General features: G+C 39.3%; 1 protein-coding gene across 1 annotated transcript; it reads left to right on the top strand.

The window, feature by feature from the left end:
- The first annotated feature begins 682 nt into the window (after nt 1-682).
- On the top strand, nt 683-14,467 carry SESN3 (sestrin 3). The gene is made up of 10 exons (XM_009708209.1): nt 683-742; nt 3,834-4,031; nt 4,774-4,956; nt 5,342-5,578; nt 7,096-7,243; nt 9,468-9,583; nt 11,995-12,185; nt 12,570-12,714; nt 13,534-13,657; nt 13,985-14,467. Exons 2-9 carry the CDS (start codon nt 3,837-3,839, stop codon nt 13,618-13,620), a joined length of 1,302 nt encoding a protein of 433 aa, XP_009706511.1. The 5' UTR covers nt 683-742; nt 3,834-3,836; the 3' UTR covers nt 13,621-13,657; nt 13,985-14,467.
- The last annotated feature ends 329 nt before the right edge of the window (nt 14,468-14,796 follow it).

The raw sequence follows: 14,796 nt of genomic DNA, 5'->3' as shown, positions 1-14,796 counted from the left end.
AGCCTGTTCTGTACTAAATATATCATCTTCAAAGGGTGTTTCGTGACTTCTATCTGGCGTTTGCACACCAAGGCTTGTACTGCGTGTGGTGTTCTTCTCTGGGCTTGGCAGCTGAGTGGGGCGGCCATTTTGTCGGGTTTCTAGAACAAGTCTTTAATTGGGTTTTGCTGGTTTGCGTGGACTGTGCTTTTCATGCCAATAATTGGCACACAAAGTACTTACACTCTTCTTGACACTGAGGTTCTCATTAGATGCCGACACTGAAGAAAACAGCGTTTTGCTTATAATTTCCCAAGTGTGGCTTTTTTTCCCCTCCACTTTCCAAACTTCTATTCAATCCAGTAAATGGCTAATTTTGGCATCGTGCCAAATGTTTTATTCCTGTTGCCCATGTATCTTCAAGCTGGGCTATAAAGCAATCAGGATTAGATTTTTGGGTTTATTTCCTGTCTTATCCTTTGCCAAAATTAGTGCCATTCATTCACACAAAGTACAGGGGATGCAAAGCTGATCTAACCAACATGGTGTGCTGGCTTCCCCTCCTCAGCGGGCTTTAAAACACCCAGATGGCCTTGGGAAGAGAACCCAATCCAGGCCTTGAAGATCTCATCTTATGAGATAAAGTGAGTTTATATGTTATTCCTGACGCTGACCAAATTGTGTGACTGTTTTGCAGGAGAAAAGAGTACAAGTCTCCCCGCCATTGACAAGAGGACCAAGTGCCTTTATACCAGAGAACGAAGTAAGTTTGCAGTTAGCTGGGCCGGGCAGGTGGTAGCTTTTAAAATAGAAATACTGAAGGACAGTTTTACGATCCCGCTTGTCCTATGGTATCCGGATGAGCTCCTTTGTGAGCAAAAGCGATGGTTTCCCTGGAGCAGGCTCCAGTGGGTAAGAACCACCCTGCCCTTTCACACAAGTGGGCCATTTGACATCTTTTCGGTCACCAGCATTCCTAGAGACAGCCATGAGTGTCGGCTCTGCTCTGCTCCTGGGGGACGATCGCTTATTACTCTTAATGCCAGGCCTAAGGGGAGGCCTGTCCACTATTGCGGCGGTATGATTATATAGCTCTCAGAGCAGTGTCTGACCTTCAGTTTGAGAGAACCTGCAAATATGACTAACTCCTTAGACCGCAGCTGAGGCTCTTGGGAGAATTTATGGTTGAAGGGTACAGTTTGACTTCAAACTCAAGATTTCTGCCCATGATTTAGTGATCAACTTAAGCATTGATTTGCAGCTTGCTGCAGTAAGTAGAAGCTTTGCTATGGTGGTGTTCTCCTGTGAGCTTAATCTTCACAGACTATAATTTGTTGATCAATTAATTATTTGGGATGGCCAACTATAAAACCAGGGCCTTTTGTTTTGTTTTGTTTTAAGTAGTTACTAAGGGCCAATAATTCACATGCTAGAAAGGCCAAAAAGACATTTTGAAAGACAAGATAGCTGCGGTTCTCTGAGTCTCTCTCCATTTATACATCAGCAAGGTTTGAATTTGCAAACAGAGAGAGTGTAAAGGCTGGCGACAAGAAAGCATAATGAAGCAAAAAGGTAGAGAGGTCAAAAAGAGTCTTTTAGACTTGGGAAGAGGGGAGCAGAATGAGTTCCAACCAGCCAAACTTGTGAAGAGGACTTCCCTTTCGTATGAAATACGAGAAGAAATTGAGATGCCAAACTTCATAATGACTTAATTTTTCTCATAAAGTCAATAATTGTATAAAAAGCAGAAAAATAAATGTAGTTAAAATAATAACATATTTTGAGAGAATTGTTAATGAATTTATTTTGCAGCTAATACCCTTGGTAAATGCACTTGCCAAGGGTGCAGGAGGAATCACAGAGTAGCTCTCAGAAAGGGGTAACCCCAGCGCTTACCCAGTACAAGCAGGGAACCTCCACCTGTATGGTTAAAACAGCTATTCAGTATCATGAACAAATGTTAAATATCGTTTGTTAAGCAAAATACTGCCTTTTTCCCCCTCTTCCTTGGCATGAAATAATACAGTGGATAGGAAGGGTGTAGTTAGAGATTAGTAACACAGTGAATGTCTCACAAATCTTGATAATAACACCGCTCATGTCAAAGCCTGCTTTATTGTCGTAATGGAAGGAATATGGACAGAGCAGTAACAACTTAATTGTAAAGGTTCCTGTTAAAGTGCCGTAAGGCTTTACAAGCAGAATAAAAAAAACATGTTTGTGGATCCATGGATGGTAATAAATCAGGAGGAAGTACATATGTAATATGAAAAGGATAATAATATAGGTGGAGATAAATCTCAGAAGCAATAATGTGGCATATTGCTATGCTTAGCATAGCAACAGTGCAGTCCTACAGGATTATATTTCAATTTTGTCAGCAGAATTTCTTCTCTATAACTTGTACTGCTACAAGTAAAACTCCTGACAAGCTGGAGAAGATTAGAAAGCTTACCAGAGACAGGAAAAGTATGATTTCCCCAAGAAACTACTAAATGAGACAAAGATCTCTTAAATACATGGGAGATACAATTCCTGAAGAATAAGGGGGACTCCTTGGAGTGGAGTGAGGGATATACAGCAATAAGTGAGATAAAATGATCTCTAATGTGTGAAAAAACTTCTGATGGTAAAAGCATTCTTAAGGAAAACTGAGGAGACATCATTTTGAGTACAAAACATAGAAAAGCTGCCATAGTGAAGAGCTATGCATGTAAAAATGATGGAGCTGTCTAACTGCATAGCTGCTGCTTCCCATTCATTCTGGGCCCACAAATTAAAACAGGGAAGTACAGTGGCGAGAAGTGAAAATGTAGTATGTTGTTGATGTTTCTTTGTATGTAACTTCTCTATAAGATTTGATGGATAAATATTTGAGACACAGTCCATTCGTCAGCCCATCATAAAGAAGGAAAAGGTATTTTAAATAAAATATTTCAACAAAAGCATTGTGTCTTCTCAGTTTTAGGCACTTTCTATCTTCATGTGCAGTAAACCAGCTAAAATGTTTTCTCATTTCATGATGTTTGCAATAGTAAGCTGGCTAGTTTAATACTGAGAAGTTTCAGAACAAATATTGGGTATTTTAGTCTTGTGCTTATAACTTCAGTGGTGAACATGTTGAGAATGGCTGTTCTTGGTGATAAATACTGAGTAATAGCAGTAATACTGTGTCAGGGCTTGCAGTGCAAGAGCTACTTACTCTTGCTGTTTCATTTCATCTTGTGCCCAAGGTTTGGATTGGTTGGAATAATTAAAGAACAGCTTTTGTTTAAAGAAAGCATTAAATTCCTATTCTAAGTAATACTTGAATGTTATGGACAAATTAACATTTGATCTCCTCTTCAATTATACAAGCACAGAAGGGGTAGATTGCCAGGCTGTTTCTCTAATTTGGTTACATAAGCCAGTTCCTCTCCATTAATTTTGAAAGTGGTTTTAGGGCTGAATGCTCGGGTGGTGTGTGTCTATACAGGCTGAATTCCATAAAGACTTTACTTTCCATTTAGCTCTTGCTTACTTCCAGCTCTCTGTACAGGTTTGGCTTTAAGCATCTGCGAGTTTAGCCGTTTTGGAAAGATCTACAGGAAAAGGTTTTTGATTTTCATAGAAACACATTAAAATAACAGAGGTACAGTGTAAAGTGCTATTCAGTTCTCAGTATACAAGTAGCGTCTGTATGTATGTATTTGCACACATGCAAGCATGTATATTTACAAATATGCATCTGGATCTCCAGCATTGCCTTGACATTTGTACAGAAGCAAACCTTTCATACCACAATATGTTTCTCTCCAGGACTAAAGCTAGAGAAAAACTCTCTTTCCATTAAGTTTGTCCATCTTATTTTTAAGGTTATGCAAGCAAACGGTTTGGATGAACGTACTAATCTTCTTGTGGAAGAATACTCTACATCTGGTCGCCTGGACAACATCACACAGGTCATGAGTATCCATACTCAGTACCTGGAGTCTTTCCTCCGCAGCCAGTTCTATATGCTGCGCATGGATGGGCCCCTTCCTTTGCCCTATAGGCACTACATTGCTATAATGGTATGTACCAACAGGCCATATATTTTCTCCTGCAACCTTGACTTGTATATTAAAAAAGGAAACAAAAAGGAAGACTAGAAGGGAGAGACTAGTGCGATATTTTGACGGGCTGAATTTTTGTAGTTGATTTTCATCAGAATAAAGCATGCATAGCCAGAAGGTTTTCAATAAGAAGGCAGAATTGGCAAGGTACATGTTTCCCTGTTTCCCGCAACGGTACACTTTTCATATGCCCAAAAGAGTGAGGTTTTACAGAGAGCAGTTAAAACTGTGTAACCTTAATTCTGGATATTTAACCATCAGTGCGCAGCAGCAGGATGAGATGCAGTCACAACAAATTTCAGGTGGACACTAGGAAAACCATTTTTACCATGAGGATGTTGAGACATTGCAACAGGGGCCAAGACAGGTTGTGTGATACCCAGGGATGGAGATCTTGGCTGGACAAGGCTCTGAGCAACTTGATCTAAGTCAACCCTACTGTGAACAGGGGTTTGAACCAAATCTCCTCTCGAGATCTCTTCCAACCTAAGCTAGGTTCTGCAATTCAGAGTAAGGTAATCAAACCTATTCTTACTGGAGAATCCTTCATACTGTATAGGAGTGCATTGCAATATAAAACTTGGCCCTTTGGAATGAAATTGTATTTTTGTTTTCTGTTAGTAACCTGTCTTCCATCTGCAGCAAAAGCAGATTACACGCTAATGTGCTGCGCTTTTCCCTCTGTGTTTAATTATTCCAGGCTGCAGCCAGACATCAGTGTTCCTACTTGATAAATATGCATGTTGATGAGTTTTTGAAGACTGGCGGGATTGCAGAGTGGTTGAACGGTTTAGAATACATTCCCCAAAGACTGAAAAATCTGAACGAAATAAACAAACTCCTTGCACATCGGCCCTGGCTAATCACGAAAGAGCACATTCAGGTACCTGCTAAGTCATGCCCTGTAATAGCAATAAATGTCCAGTAATAACTGCTAAGAACTACGCAAGTGTCTGGTTAGGCTTCATTACCTTGAGTTAAATAATTCAGGGAAGTACTAGAGCATCGAATAAGCCAATAAATTCTTCTGTGTGACAAAGCCAACAAGATTTACTTTTTAGGAATAGCATTGGTTAAAAGAACCCCAAAAGAAAAGAGGTAATATATTAGGTGTCTTTTTTTTTATCCAGTGAGAGTTCGTGAGCAAGAGGAATATGGTATTATTAGAAGAAGGGAATTGATCTCTTTTTTAAAATACTTAGTGTTTTATGGAAAAGCTGGGGGCCAAAAAGAATTTTATATTTACACTTTTTTTATTCTCATTTCAGAAACTTGTCAAGACTGGGGAAAATAATTGGTCTCTTCCTGAACTGGTGCATGCTGTTGTCCTGTTGGCCCATTATCATGCCTTGGCAAGTTTTGTATTTGGTAGTGGCATTAATCCAGAGAGAGATCCGGATACATCTAATGGAGTCAGACTTATAGCAGTCAACAACTTCTGTGTCTGTGATCTTGCCAATGACAACAACATAGAAAATGCATCCCTCACAAGTAGCAACTTTGGGGTTAGTGTTGCAAGAAGATTCTTTTGCTTGCCTCTGTTTTGCATTAGAAAACTTTCTTCCATTCTTTCCTGTTTAAATTTCAGGGTAGTTTGAAAGTTTTTGTCTACTTTACTGGAATGCTTGAGTCTCGTAACTCTTACGTTTGCTCTAGCAGTTTTCAGTGTAATCTATTGAAAACCACATTGCCACGGTGGGCAGTAGTCAGAGCAATGTGATTTTGATAGTTAATCTCACAACCCATTGGGCAAGACTAAAACTTTGCTTTCAGCTGAAAGCTTAAAGCCCCAGTTTCTTCAGATAGTGTGTCACTGACTGAAGCATTGTCATCCATGTTCCTAACATGCGGAATAAAAAAAGAAATGGGAAGAAAAACCCAGAAGTCATAATAATGATAATAATTTTTACTTCAAAGCCTACAGTCACAAAACAGTTCAATTCTGAAACACTTCCATGTAGATGGGAGGATATGTCTGAAATAAAATTACTTAATTCTTCACACTCGTGTTCCAGTCTTGAATCAACCAAAAGAGAAGTTTAATTACTAGTTAATTAACTTAAATGTGGGATTTTTTTCCTGAAAGTGGCTCTATAATGCTTTGTACACATCTCCTTGAATTAATGCTGATTGATGCATTAGCCTCATCGCCTTTGATGGAAGATCAGGATTATAAGCAGAGTCACTAGATATATTTTTAAAAATCAGCAGAACAATGTGAATATGTGATCAGTCAGTTCAATTGCTGTATCTTAAATTTCTGGGCTGTAAGACATACTAGCTCAAATCACAAGGGTGTCTTACTCCCCATTTATAGTGGGCAAAAAAAGCTGCTGAGTCTATGCTGCTTGTTAAGCTGTGGGCAGAAGAACAGAATCAAAAGGAAAAGTTGGAAAAGAAAAACCAAACAATTTATTTTATGAAAAATCTGAATGAAAAGCACAGATCACAGAACCACAAACTTTGATGTATTTCTGGTAAAGAGACCTGTTTTCCTCACAAAAGCAAGAAAAAGGGTCAACATAATGGTTATTCTTGATCACATCTAATGAAAAGAAAAACACTGATTTGCTGGTTTGGGTTGTGTTCCTGTATTGCAGTGTTGCAGTGTATCTTTTCAGAAACCTATTTTGCATTACCAATAGACTGAAAAAAGTTCCTTAATATTAAAAGTTGTTTTCTGATTCACGTAGGGCACACAGATGGCTTTTCCTGAGCCATCTGCGTGGTGGAATATACATTATAAGCGACTCTGGTTTCCACAGTCAAACACCACCTCTTCAGCTGTTAATCCCACCGCAGCAGATTACTGTGATAGGTCAGGTTAACGCTTCCCAGCTCCCTTCTTCTCACTGCTTGAAAGCTGTTTTTCTACGCTCCATGTGACAAAATGCATTCGGGCTTGAGTTTTCCTGTTTGCTGCTGCTCTGTTTTTGAGAACGTTTGTTGTCGAGCATGAAATCTGAAGATGACACACGTTGTCTATCTTCTAATTTTGCAGAATGTCATGGTGTTTTTGCAGATTGCAGATTCTTTAAGTGAGCTGGAGGCCTTAATGGAAAGGATGAAGAGGCTACAAGAAGATAAAGAGGACGAAGAAGCCTCTCAGGAAGAAATGGCAACTCGCTTTGAAAAGGAGAAGAAGGAGAGCCTGCTAGTAATTAGTGGAGGTATTTGTGCTTTTCCAGTTCCCTTTTCTTTGTGCTTTGTAAGAACTAAACACTTGAGGCCAGTTCAGTGACTACATTTTTTTCCCGTCCCTTTCTTTATTCTGATTCTTGGTGTAGTAGGAGTGTAGTAAGGGTGGTCCTGTCACTTGCTTCATCTGCCTAAGATTTCTTGATTGGCAAATAACACCATCCTTTTGGCTACATGAAATCAAGCTTTTTTATATCAAGGAAAAAGCCTGTAGGCTTCTTTAAAAAGTTGGGTGTGAACTTCTCTTTCTTTATGTGCTCTATATCTTCAAATTAATTCATTCACGTAAATATTCAGTAATATTTCACAGTTTTAGGTTCTAGAGTGCTTAGAACTTCAATAACACTCATAAGTAGCCTTCAGATATGACATTTAGTTCAGGAAATAAGTTGGGATCAGACTCAACTTCTTTACCATTTACTGCCCACCTGGAAAGGATATTTCTAACTTGCCATTCTGAGTGATCATACTGCTGTATTGTTCCACTGTCTGTGTTGTGATAGAGATTCTTAGGAGTTTTTTTATTCTTCAGTAATGTTCAAAATTCTGAGCTGAAAGCTTCTTTTCCAGTATTCTTCATATGCTCCAGAGGCCTTCATCTCTAACAAACCATACAATGACATCTGTTTCCTATAGATGGGAAGGTGGAGCTTTTTTCCCAAAGAAAGTGTTCAGAGAAAGACTATTGTTAAGACAATCAGAATCTCCAACTGTTTCCTCATAGTAGAAGCTACTTGAAGATGATAGCTTTTGACTTTTTAAGAAGTGACCCATAAAATCCTTCACATTTTACTGACACTTGTTCTTTGTGAATTTAGATCTCTTCAGACCAAACGTTTTTGAAGGTATCTAAGTTTTTGTGCACTGAGACCCAAAGGGAGGAAGAACGTATTGTGGATCAGTAGAGACAGTGTTTTGTGGCTCTCTAGGAACATGCAAAATCTCTGAAAGAAGATACACCCAGCAACATCATGGCTGGATTTTAGGAAATGGACATTGTCCATTCTTGCTCTATTTTTCTTTGGTCAGACGGTATGAACAGTGCAGATAAACTGACACCCATCGCAGTTTCATTATCAAATCAGGACTTCCATGAGTCTCTGCAACTTAAGGCGTGTAAGGAAGAGGTGTTGTTTGAGACAGAAGGGTTTTTTTGATGGGTTTGCTGATAGTGTTGTTGACTTTCCTCCCTCTTTGCCTTTTGCTGGTTTGAGCTGAGGAGTCCGTATGTGTTGGGCCTTTACCCTTTAAATTATGAAATGTAGTCCTTGTCAGGGGAGAGGAGTGTGCACGTTTTTTATTCTTCGCTGAGGATTTGCTGTGTGCGCTTCTTCCTATGCAGTTATGTTTTGATTGTTTAATGAGGCAAAGAGGAGATAAAGCACTTCTGCAATTCTTAGATTAACTGACTTTTCAGGGTGCTAACAGTGGACATATGGCAACTATTCTGTCAATGCATGTGGAAGCAAGCCAGGATTTTAACATCAGGGTCAAATGCAGTCAGCTATGCAGTAGTCAACTTCTGCAGAGGTAGTTACACAATCAAACCACCTGTTTATTCGGGAGGGAAAGATTGATTCCTGATAGAGAACCTGTGCTTGCTTAGTGACATGTTTTGGAGCTCTTTGAAGATGCTTGGTTACTAGAGCTTCTGGCAGAATTTCAGCCTGATGTAGAGCTCTTTGCTTTCCTGTAATCTTCAACTGCTCTTTGCAAGTGGAGTGTTGTGTTGCTTTCTGGTTGCTCATATGCCAGGTTATAGAATGAAGCTGGTGTAATTCCTGATACCACACCTCCTTAGCATAGCAATCCTGTTGTCAAGGGTATGTTTTTCTGTTTCTTATTCTGGCACAATGAGTTTACTAACAGAATTCATCTTCCTGATTTAAGATACCTAGCCTCCCTCAGAAGTCAACAGAGAGGAAAACATACTTCCAGACAGAAGTTTAACCTATCTCTTCCCATTTTGTAGACATACGTTAGATATCTGCTGTAGGCTGACATTTAGTTGGCTCAATGAAAGGGATGGATCCCATTCCAGCAGATTGGGATTGAAATGTTTCTTCCCTTCGTACTGTGCTCTTCCTTGCACAACTTCTAAAATTCTGCTCTAGTCCTGTAGTAGAGTGGTTGTTGGAAGTTGGCGCTAACTCATGTGCTTGCCTAAAGCAAAGCATTTTGCTGTTTTATTCACAGCATTCGACGATGACATAGTTTCTACAGATGTCTCCCGCTATGTTGAAGATCCTGGGTTTGGGTACAAAGACTTTGCAAGACGAGGAGAAGACCATCTGCCAACATTCAGAGCTCAGGTACCATCTCTATACAATCAGTACAATCACTGAAAGAATGTTTGTTTATCTCATTACAGGGCAAGTAGCATAAAGCAGTTGTAGCGGGGCATGTTTGTTACATGCTTCTTTTCTTGTCCTGGTCCATTAAATAACTTGCAAGCTTCCATAAATCTACGTGAGATAAGTTTTTTACTATTTGTGAATGTCAGACAAGGGAATACTTAACTTTCAGTGTTATTCCAGTTATTACCAGAATTAATGTTTGAAAACTGTAAAGCATATCACTAAATCTGGAATGAAAGGTAGAAAAGAAAGAATTTCTTTTCTGTCCCTCCAGATGTTGTAGAAAAAGTCAATTGGAAGAACTCTTTATTTCTGTCATTTTATCAAGTATTCTCTGTCCAGTGGTTATCAATACATAGATGTATATATGTCTGTGAGAGCAATTTGGTGAGTATCGTTCTCATACATGCACCAAATCACTGGACTTTGAATGCTGGAAAAGAAAAGGAGTTCTTAAATATGATTACTGAAGTTTTTGGGTGTATTCAAATATATTTTTTAGTGCTGTTGAAAGAATGGCATGTACATTTTACCTGTACATTGTCTTAAATATTGGTATCTTTTTCCATGACCAGACTCAAGAACTTCTTCATGATATATGTAACAGGAGGGACATTCTAGGTGGTTCTGTTCCAGCTTATAGACTAGATTAATCAGCAGTCTAGAAATAAATTGTAAGCAATAGAAGAAATCTTAAACCAAATCGGAGAACTTCAATTGAAAAAAACAGTGGGTGCAGGAAAACTTCATGGTCAGAAGATGTATCTAAGACTGTAAAATAAAGAATCCATGATTACTCTCAGGAAATGTATTTAGCTATATAGCAGTCTCTGCTGATCTGGATAATTTACTCTGCGGTCTTTATATGAACCTGAAGTAGGTAGATACTGCCAAAAAGAATTAAGACAGTCAGTGCCTGTAAATCAAACATTCTGCTTAAATACTTTAGGAGCAAGAGACTCCCATGGAAAAAAGCTTTACGGAAGTTGAAATTGAAAATAAAACATTTCTCCTCTTAAATAAACAGGACAGCTTCTGGCCTGCATTCAGAGGAGTTGCCTTGATAATTTAACTTTATTAGTATGTCCTGCTCTTAAGCAGCTAGATGTATATACCTACAGCCTCCCAAATGCTCTGCTATTAATGCTATTTAAATTTCAGTAGCATCCCAAAAGCCTGCAATAAATCCAGTCCTTATACTGATGAAACAGGACTGCCTTTATCTCTGTGGGTTTAAATTTAGTAATAGAAAAGGCTATTCCATACACAGCACAATATCTTTAAAATTTTTATCCCTTTTTCTTTGTTAGTGTGGATTAACTGCTGTTAGTAAACAGTACTTTCCACCTCCTGAGGCTTCTGGTTTTCAGAGGCTTTTGTGATGCCCTAGGTGTCCTGGACACTTTTGCGGGGCTGGTAGGTACATCGTATTTCTCACAAGCCTTACAGTCTCTTGGACCAGCAGCTGGAGGCCAAATGTGATGCTGTCGTGCATATCAGATGTCACTGAATGTCTCTGTTAGGCAGCTGAACATTGTCCTGCTTACCCTTCCCCACTATCCTGATCAGGGGGCCAGTCCAGTAGACGTGCTTAAAGCGCATGGGTGAGGACCCTTGCCCAGCAGTACCTTTTGAAAACAGCCAGACACAGGAAGGACGTGGAGATGATGCCCTCTATTGTAAAGATCGCATCAGGGCTTGAACGACTGAACACTTGCCAAGAATGTGAGCAAACTAACATGTTCTGTATAACCACAGTGTGGAGAGTGGTTGCACACTGCTGTGAAGCAGGGTCGTTCTCTGCTGCTGATGGTGCACCACCACTCTGCAAAGATTTCCCATTCCTGACATGAGCAGGCAAGCTTTTATCCTTGCAGTCCAGTTGCTTGCCTAAGACCAAAGTAGCCTGGGTTTCATTAGTTTGTTCAAGGATGGTTCAGCACTTTACCCAATGAGCATACATCCTGGGTAGAAGTAGATACTCCATCTCTGCTCAGAGCTAAATATCAAAGCCTCCAGGAGGAACAACTTTTTAAACTTACAGGTCCACCCCACATAGAATGACACTGGTCAGAGTGGCACAGCAGATAGTGGAAAATCGCCTCAACACTTCATGAGAAGGTTGGGGTTTTTTCTCCTGTATGCTGATGATATCCAGCTGGAGGTGGGGTGTTGCGACATGATATTCATTGCCAGGAAGCCTGGAGGAATAGAGCAGGTAATACGGATGAAGGACTCAAAATACCAATTTTTTTAAGAGAGTAAAGTTGTAACTAGAAGACAATCAAAACCATTGAGCTATAGAAAGGATCAGATAGGGACTTCATTTGATTAGTACATTTATATATTTCCTTCTCTTCCTGCAGGACTATACTTGGGAAAATCATGGCTTTTCCCTTGTAAACAGGCTTTATTCTGATATTGGGCATCTCCTGGATGAGAAGTTTCGGATGGTATATAACCTCACATATAACACTATGGCAACACATGAAGATGTTGATACAACTATGCTAAGAAGAGCTTTATTTAACTATGTCCACTGTATGTATGGAATCAGGTACGGACAAAAATCTCCTGGCTTTGGAGTGCGTTTTAAACTGTGTAAACAGAATGAAAAGTGAACCATGTGAAAAGCATGATTTTAGACTCTGGGTGTTAAGTAGTTTTGCTGGCACATCAGTATAACTTTTGCTTCCAGTGGAGAAAATGTTTATGAATCAGGATGGAAATTATTACAGAAATGTCTTCTCTGAAGCCAGCCTGTATCCTTTGTTCAGAAAAGACAACATCCTAGTACTAAGCCTTCCAGATCCTCTGTTAGCAGGTGGTTTTCTAGTGTGTATAATAAATGCTCCAATGCCCAAACTCAAGAATGTAATGCTACAAAAGACCATGCTTTTAAAAACTTATATCCAACAGAGTGATTGCCTGTGTTATTTAGGTATGATGACTATGATTATGGAGAAGTTAATCAGTTACTTGAACGCAGCCTGAAGGTTTACATAAAGACAGTGACCTGCTACCCAGAGAGAACTACCAAACGCATGTATGATAGTTACTGGCGTCAGTTCAAGCACTCGGAGAAGGTACGTATTTCAAAGCCAAACTGGCTTCGCAGAGACCCCCCCATGCAATTTAAAAATGAAAATACAGCGACACCTAAAAATGGCAGTATCTGTCAAGTGGACTCTTCTTAACCAGAGCAAAACAAATGAAATTAATTCATTGAGTGTTAGATATCAATTTTTACAAAAATCCTACACTAAGAAGTACTTTTTTATTTTTATTTTGAGGGACTTCTCCATAAAATTGAACTGACAACTGTAAAAGAAATGTGGATAAACTTGGGAATGCAGAAGTGGTCGACTATGCCAATACTTGGGATTTGGGGATCAAAAAAGACCTTAACGTGCACATATATATGTATATATGTAATCTTCGTGGTGTTTTTCATCAATAAATATGTCAACATCTCTTCACATATCCAAGTTAAATGCTTCCCAACAAGGGTTCAGTGCTTGTGTGCCTGCTATCCTGTCTGGCATGTAAACTACTCCTTATTCCGTGCTCCTGTGTAGCGTTCAGAGGTGGTAGTAAAGAAAACAAAACATGTCATAAAGAACTAATACCGCTAGGATACAGAAATGGTTTTATTGGGACTTCTCAGATGGAAGATTGCTTGAAGTGGCAGTTGAGGCTAGTTCCTTGCAGTCCTAGGATGTTGTCTAGTATTGGCGTACTACACAGCTATCTCAAGAGGAACTGGAGTCATGCAGCAGGGTACAGGGGGAATGGACATAGTTTTGTGCAGCAGTATTTTTACTAAAGGTTAGAAATTTTAGCGGAAATGAATAAAGGATGTTGTATTCAGAGGTGAACTAAGTGGCTGATTTAATTTTTAACAGGTTCATGTCAATCTACTTCTAATGGAAGCTCGTATGCAAGCCGAACTTCTGTATGCCCTTCGTGCCATAACTCGTCACTTAACCTGAAGCATCCGCTGAACAGGAGTAAAGGAATTTTTACTGAGTATGTAAAGACCTTTCAAAATAGATACACACCAGAAGCTGTTTGTGATGTAGCATCAGGTTATTCAATTCTATAGTGTCAAAGTTTAGCCGTGCTTCTTGACGGCTGTAATGTGCAATGACGTGTTTTATTTTCTTGATGCTTAACATTACTAATGATAACAAAAGTAACACTGAGGAGCACTACTCTGCATTGTTTCCGGCTGGATTTCTGCGCAGTGGTCAGGATCCTGAAACTGTTTTTATTATATCCAATCTTACCGCTTTGTTCTTTAAGCACCGGAGTGAAGTCCTTAGAGACTTCTTTTTCCAAGCAATCATTTTTCAGATTAGTGGAGTCCAGCAGATCGGTTCTGCCTGTCTGAGAATGTACCACCATGTCGTGACTTGTGACAGAGACGCGCGGGCTGCGTTGCATTGAATTGCCCACTGGATTCTTCTGTGTCTCCTGGAGACTGCTTGCCAGTCACTGTCTTACTACAGCAGTTGAAGGTGATGCAAGATGTGGATGCAAACATTGAGCACACTTTAATGTGAAATTAATCATGATAAATCCTACAGCATGCTACTGAAGTGCGAAATTCATCTGCTTTGTCATGCCCCTTCCCAAGAGAAGAGGCCTCACGATTTGCCATTTCACTTACTGTGTTTCAGTCATGCATAATCTTGTTTTACTGACAGTCACCCTCAGTTGTCCTTACAATATCCATGCTCATCACACGTTGCAATTTGTTTAGTTGGCACCTATGAAGTTAATACAGAGGCTGACCAAAAATAGGGTTGTGGGGTTTTTTGCACTCTCTTCTTTCTCAATGTTTTAACTAAGGAAAGTAAAGGAAGGCTAGCATATCTGTTCTTTCATATTGGATGTATAGAAATCTATTTCCCATAACTTTTTCATTGCATGAAATTTTCATATTCAAAGTTTAAAAAGTTTCTATGCATTAGTGTGAGTGAACAAAAGAAAAGTGCAATATTTAAAAAGAAAGCAAGCTTTTTTCCCTATCATGCCACTGCTAAAGTGTCCTTCTTATATAGCCATAAAGAAATTTTAAAACCAAATTTCTTTATTGTCTAAGGCCTAGCAGTTTTGGTTTAGCTTTTACAGCTTAAGACAACCTGATACTGAGATGCCAAAGT

Source organism: Cariama cristata, unplaced genomic scaffold (assembly GCF_000690535.1).
Source record: "Cariama cristata isolate BGI_N322 unplaced genomic scaffold, ASM69053v1 scaffold2289, whole genome shotgun sequence".
Lineage (NCBI taxonomy): Eukaryota > Metazoa > Chordata > Aves > Cariamiformes > Cariamidae > Cariama > Cariama cristata.
The sequence above is the reverse complement of the archived record's forward strand: the minus strand, read 5'-3'. Positions and strand labels throughout refer to the sequence as shown.

Excerpts from the sequence above, each read along its gene's own strand:
- SESN3 (XM_009708209.1), top strand. The coding sequence starts at position 3,837 with ATGCAAGCAAACGGTTTGGATGAACGTACTAATCTTCTTGTGGAAGAA. Across the intron at positions 5,579-7,095 it reads TCACAAGTAGCAACTTTGGG|ATTGCAGATTCTTTAAGTGA; the intron begins GTTAGTGTTGCA and ends GTGTTTTTGCAG. Across the intron at positions 9,584-11,994 it reads TGCCAACATTCAGAGCTCAG|GACTATACTTGGGAAAATCA; the intron begins GTACCATCTCTA and ends CTCTTCCTGCAG.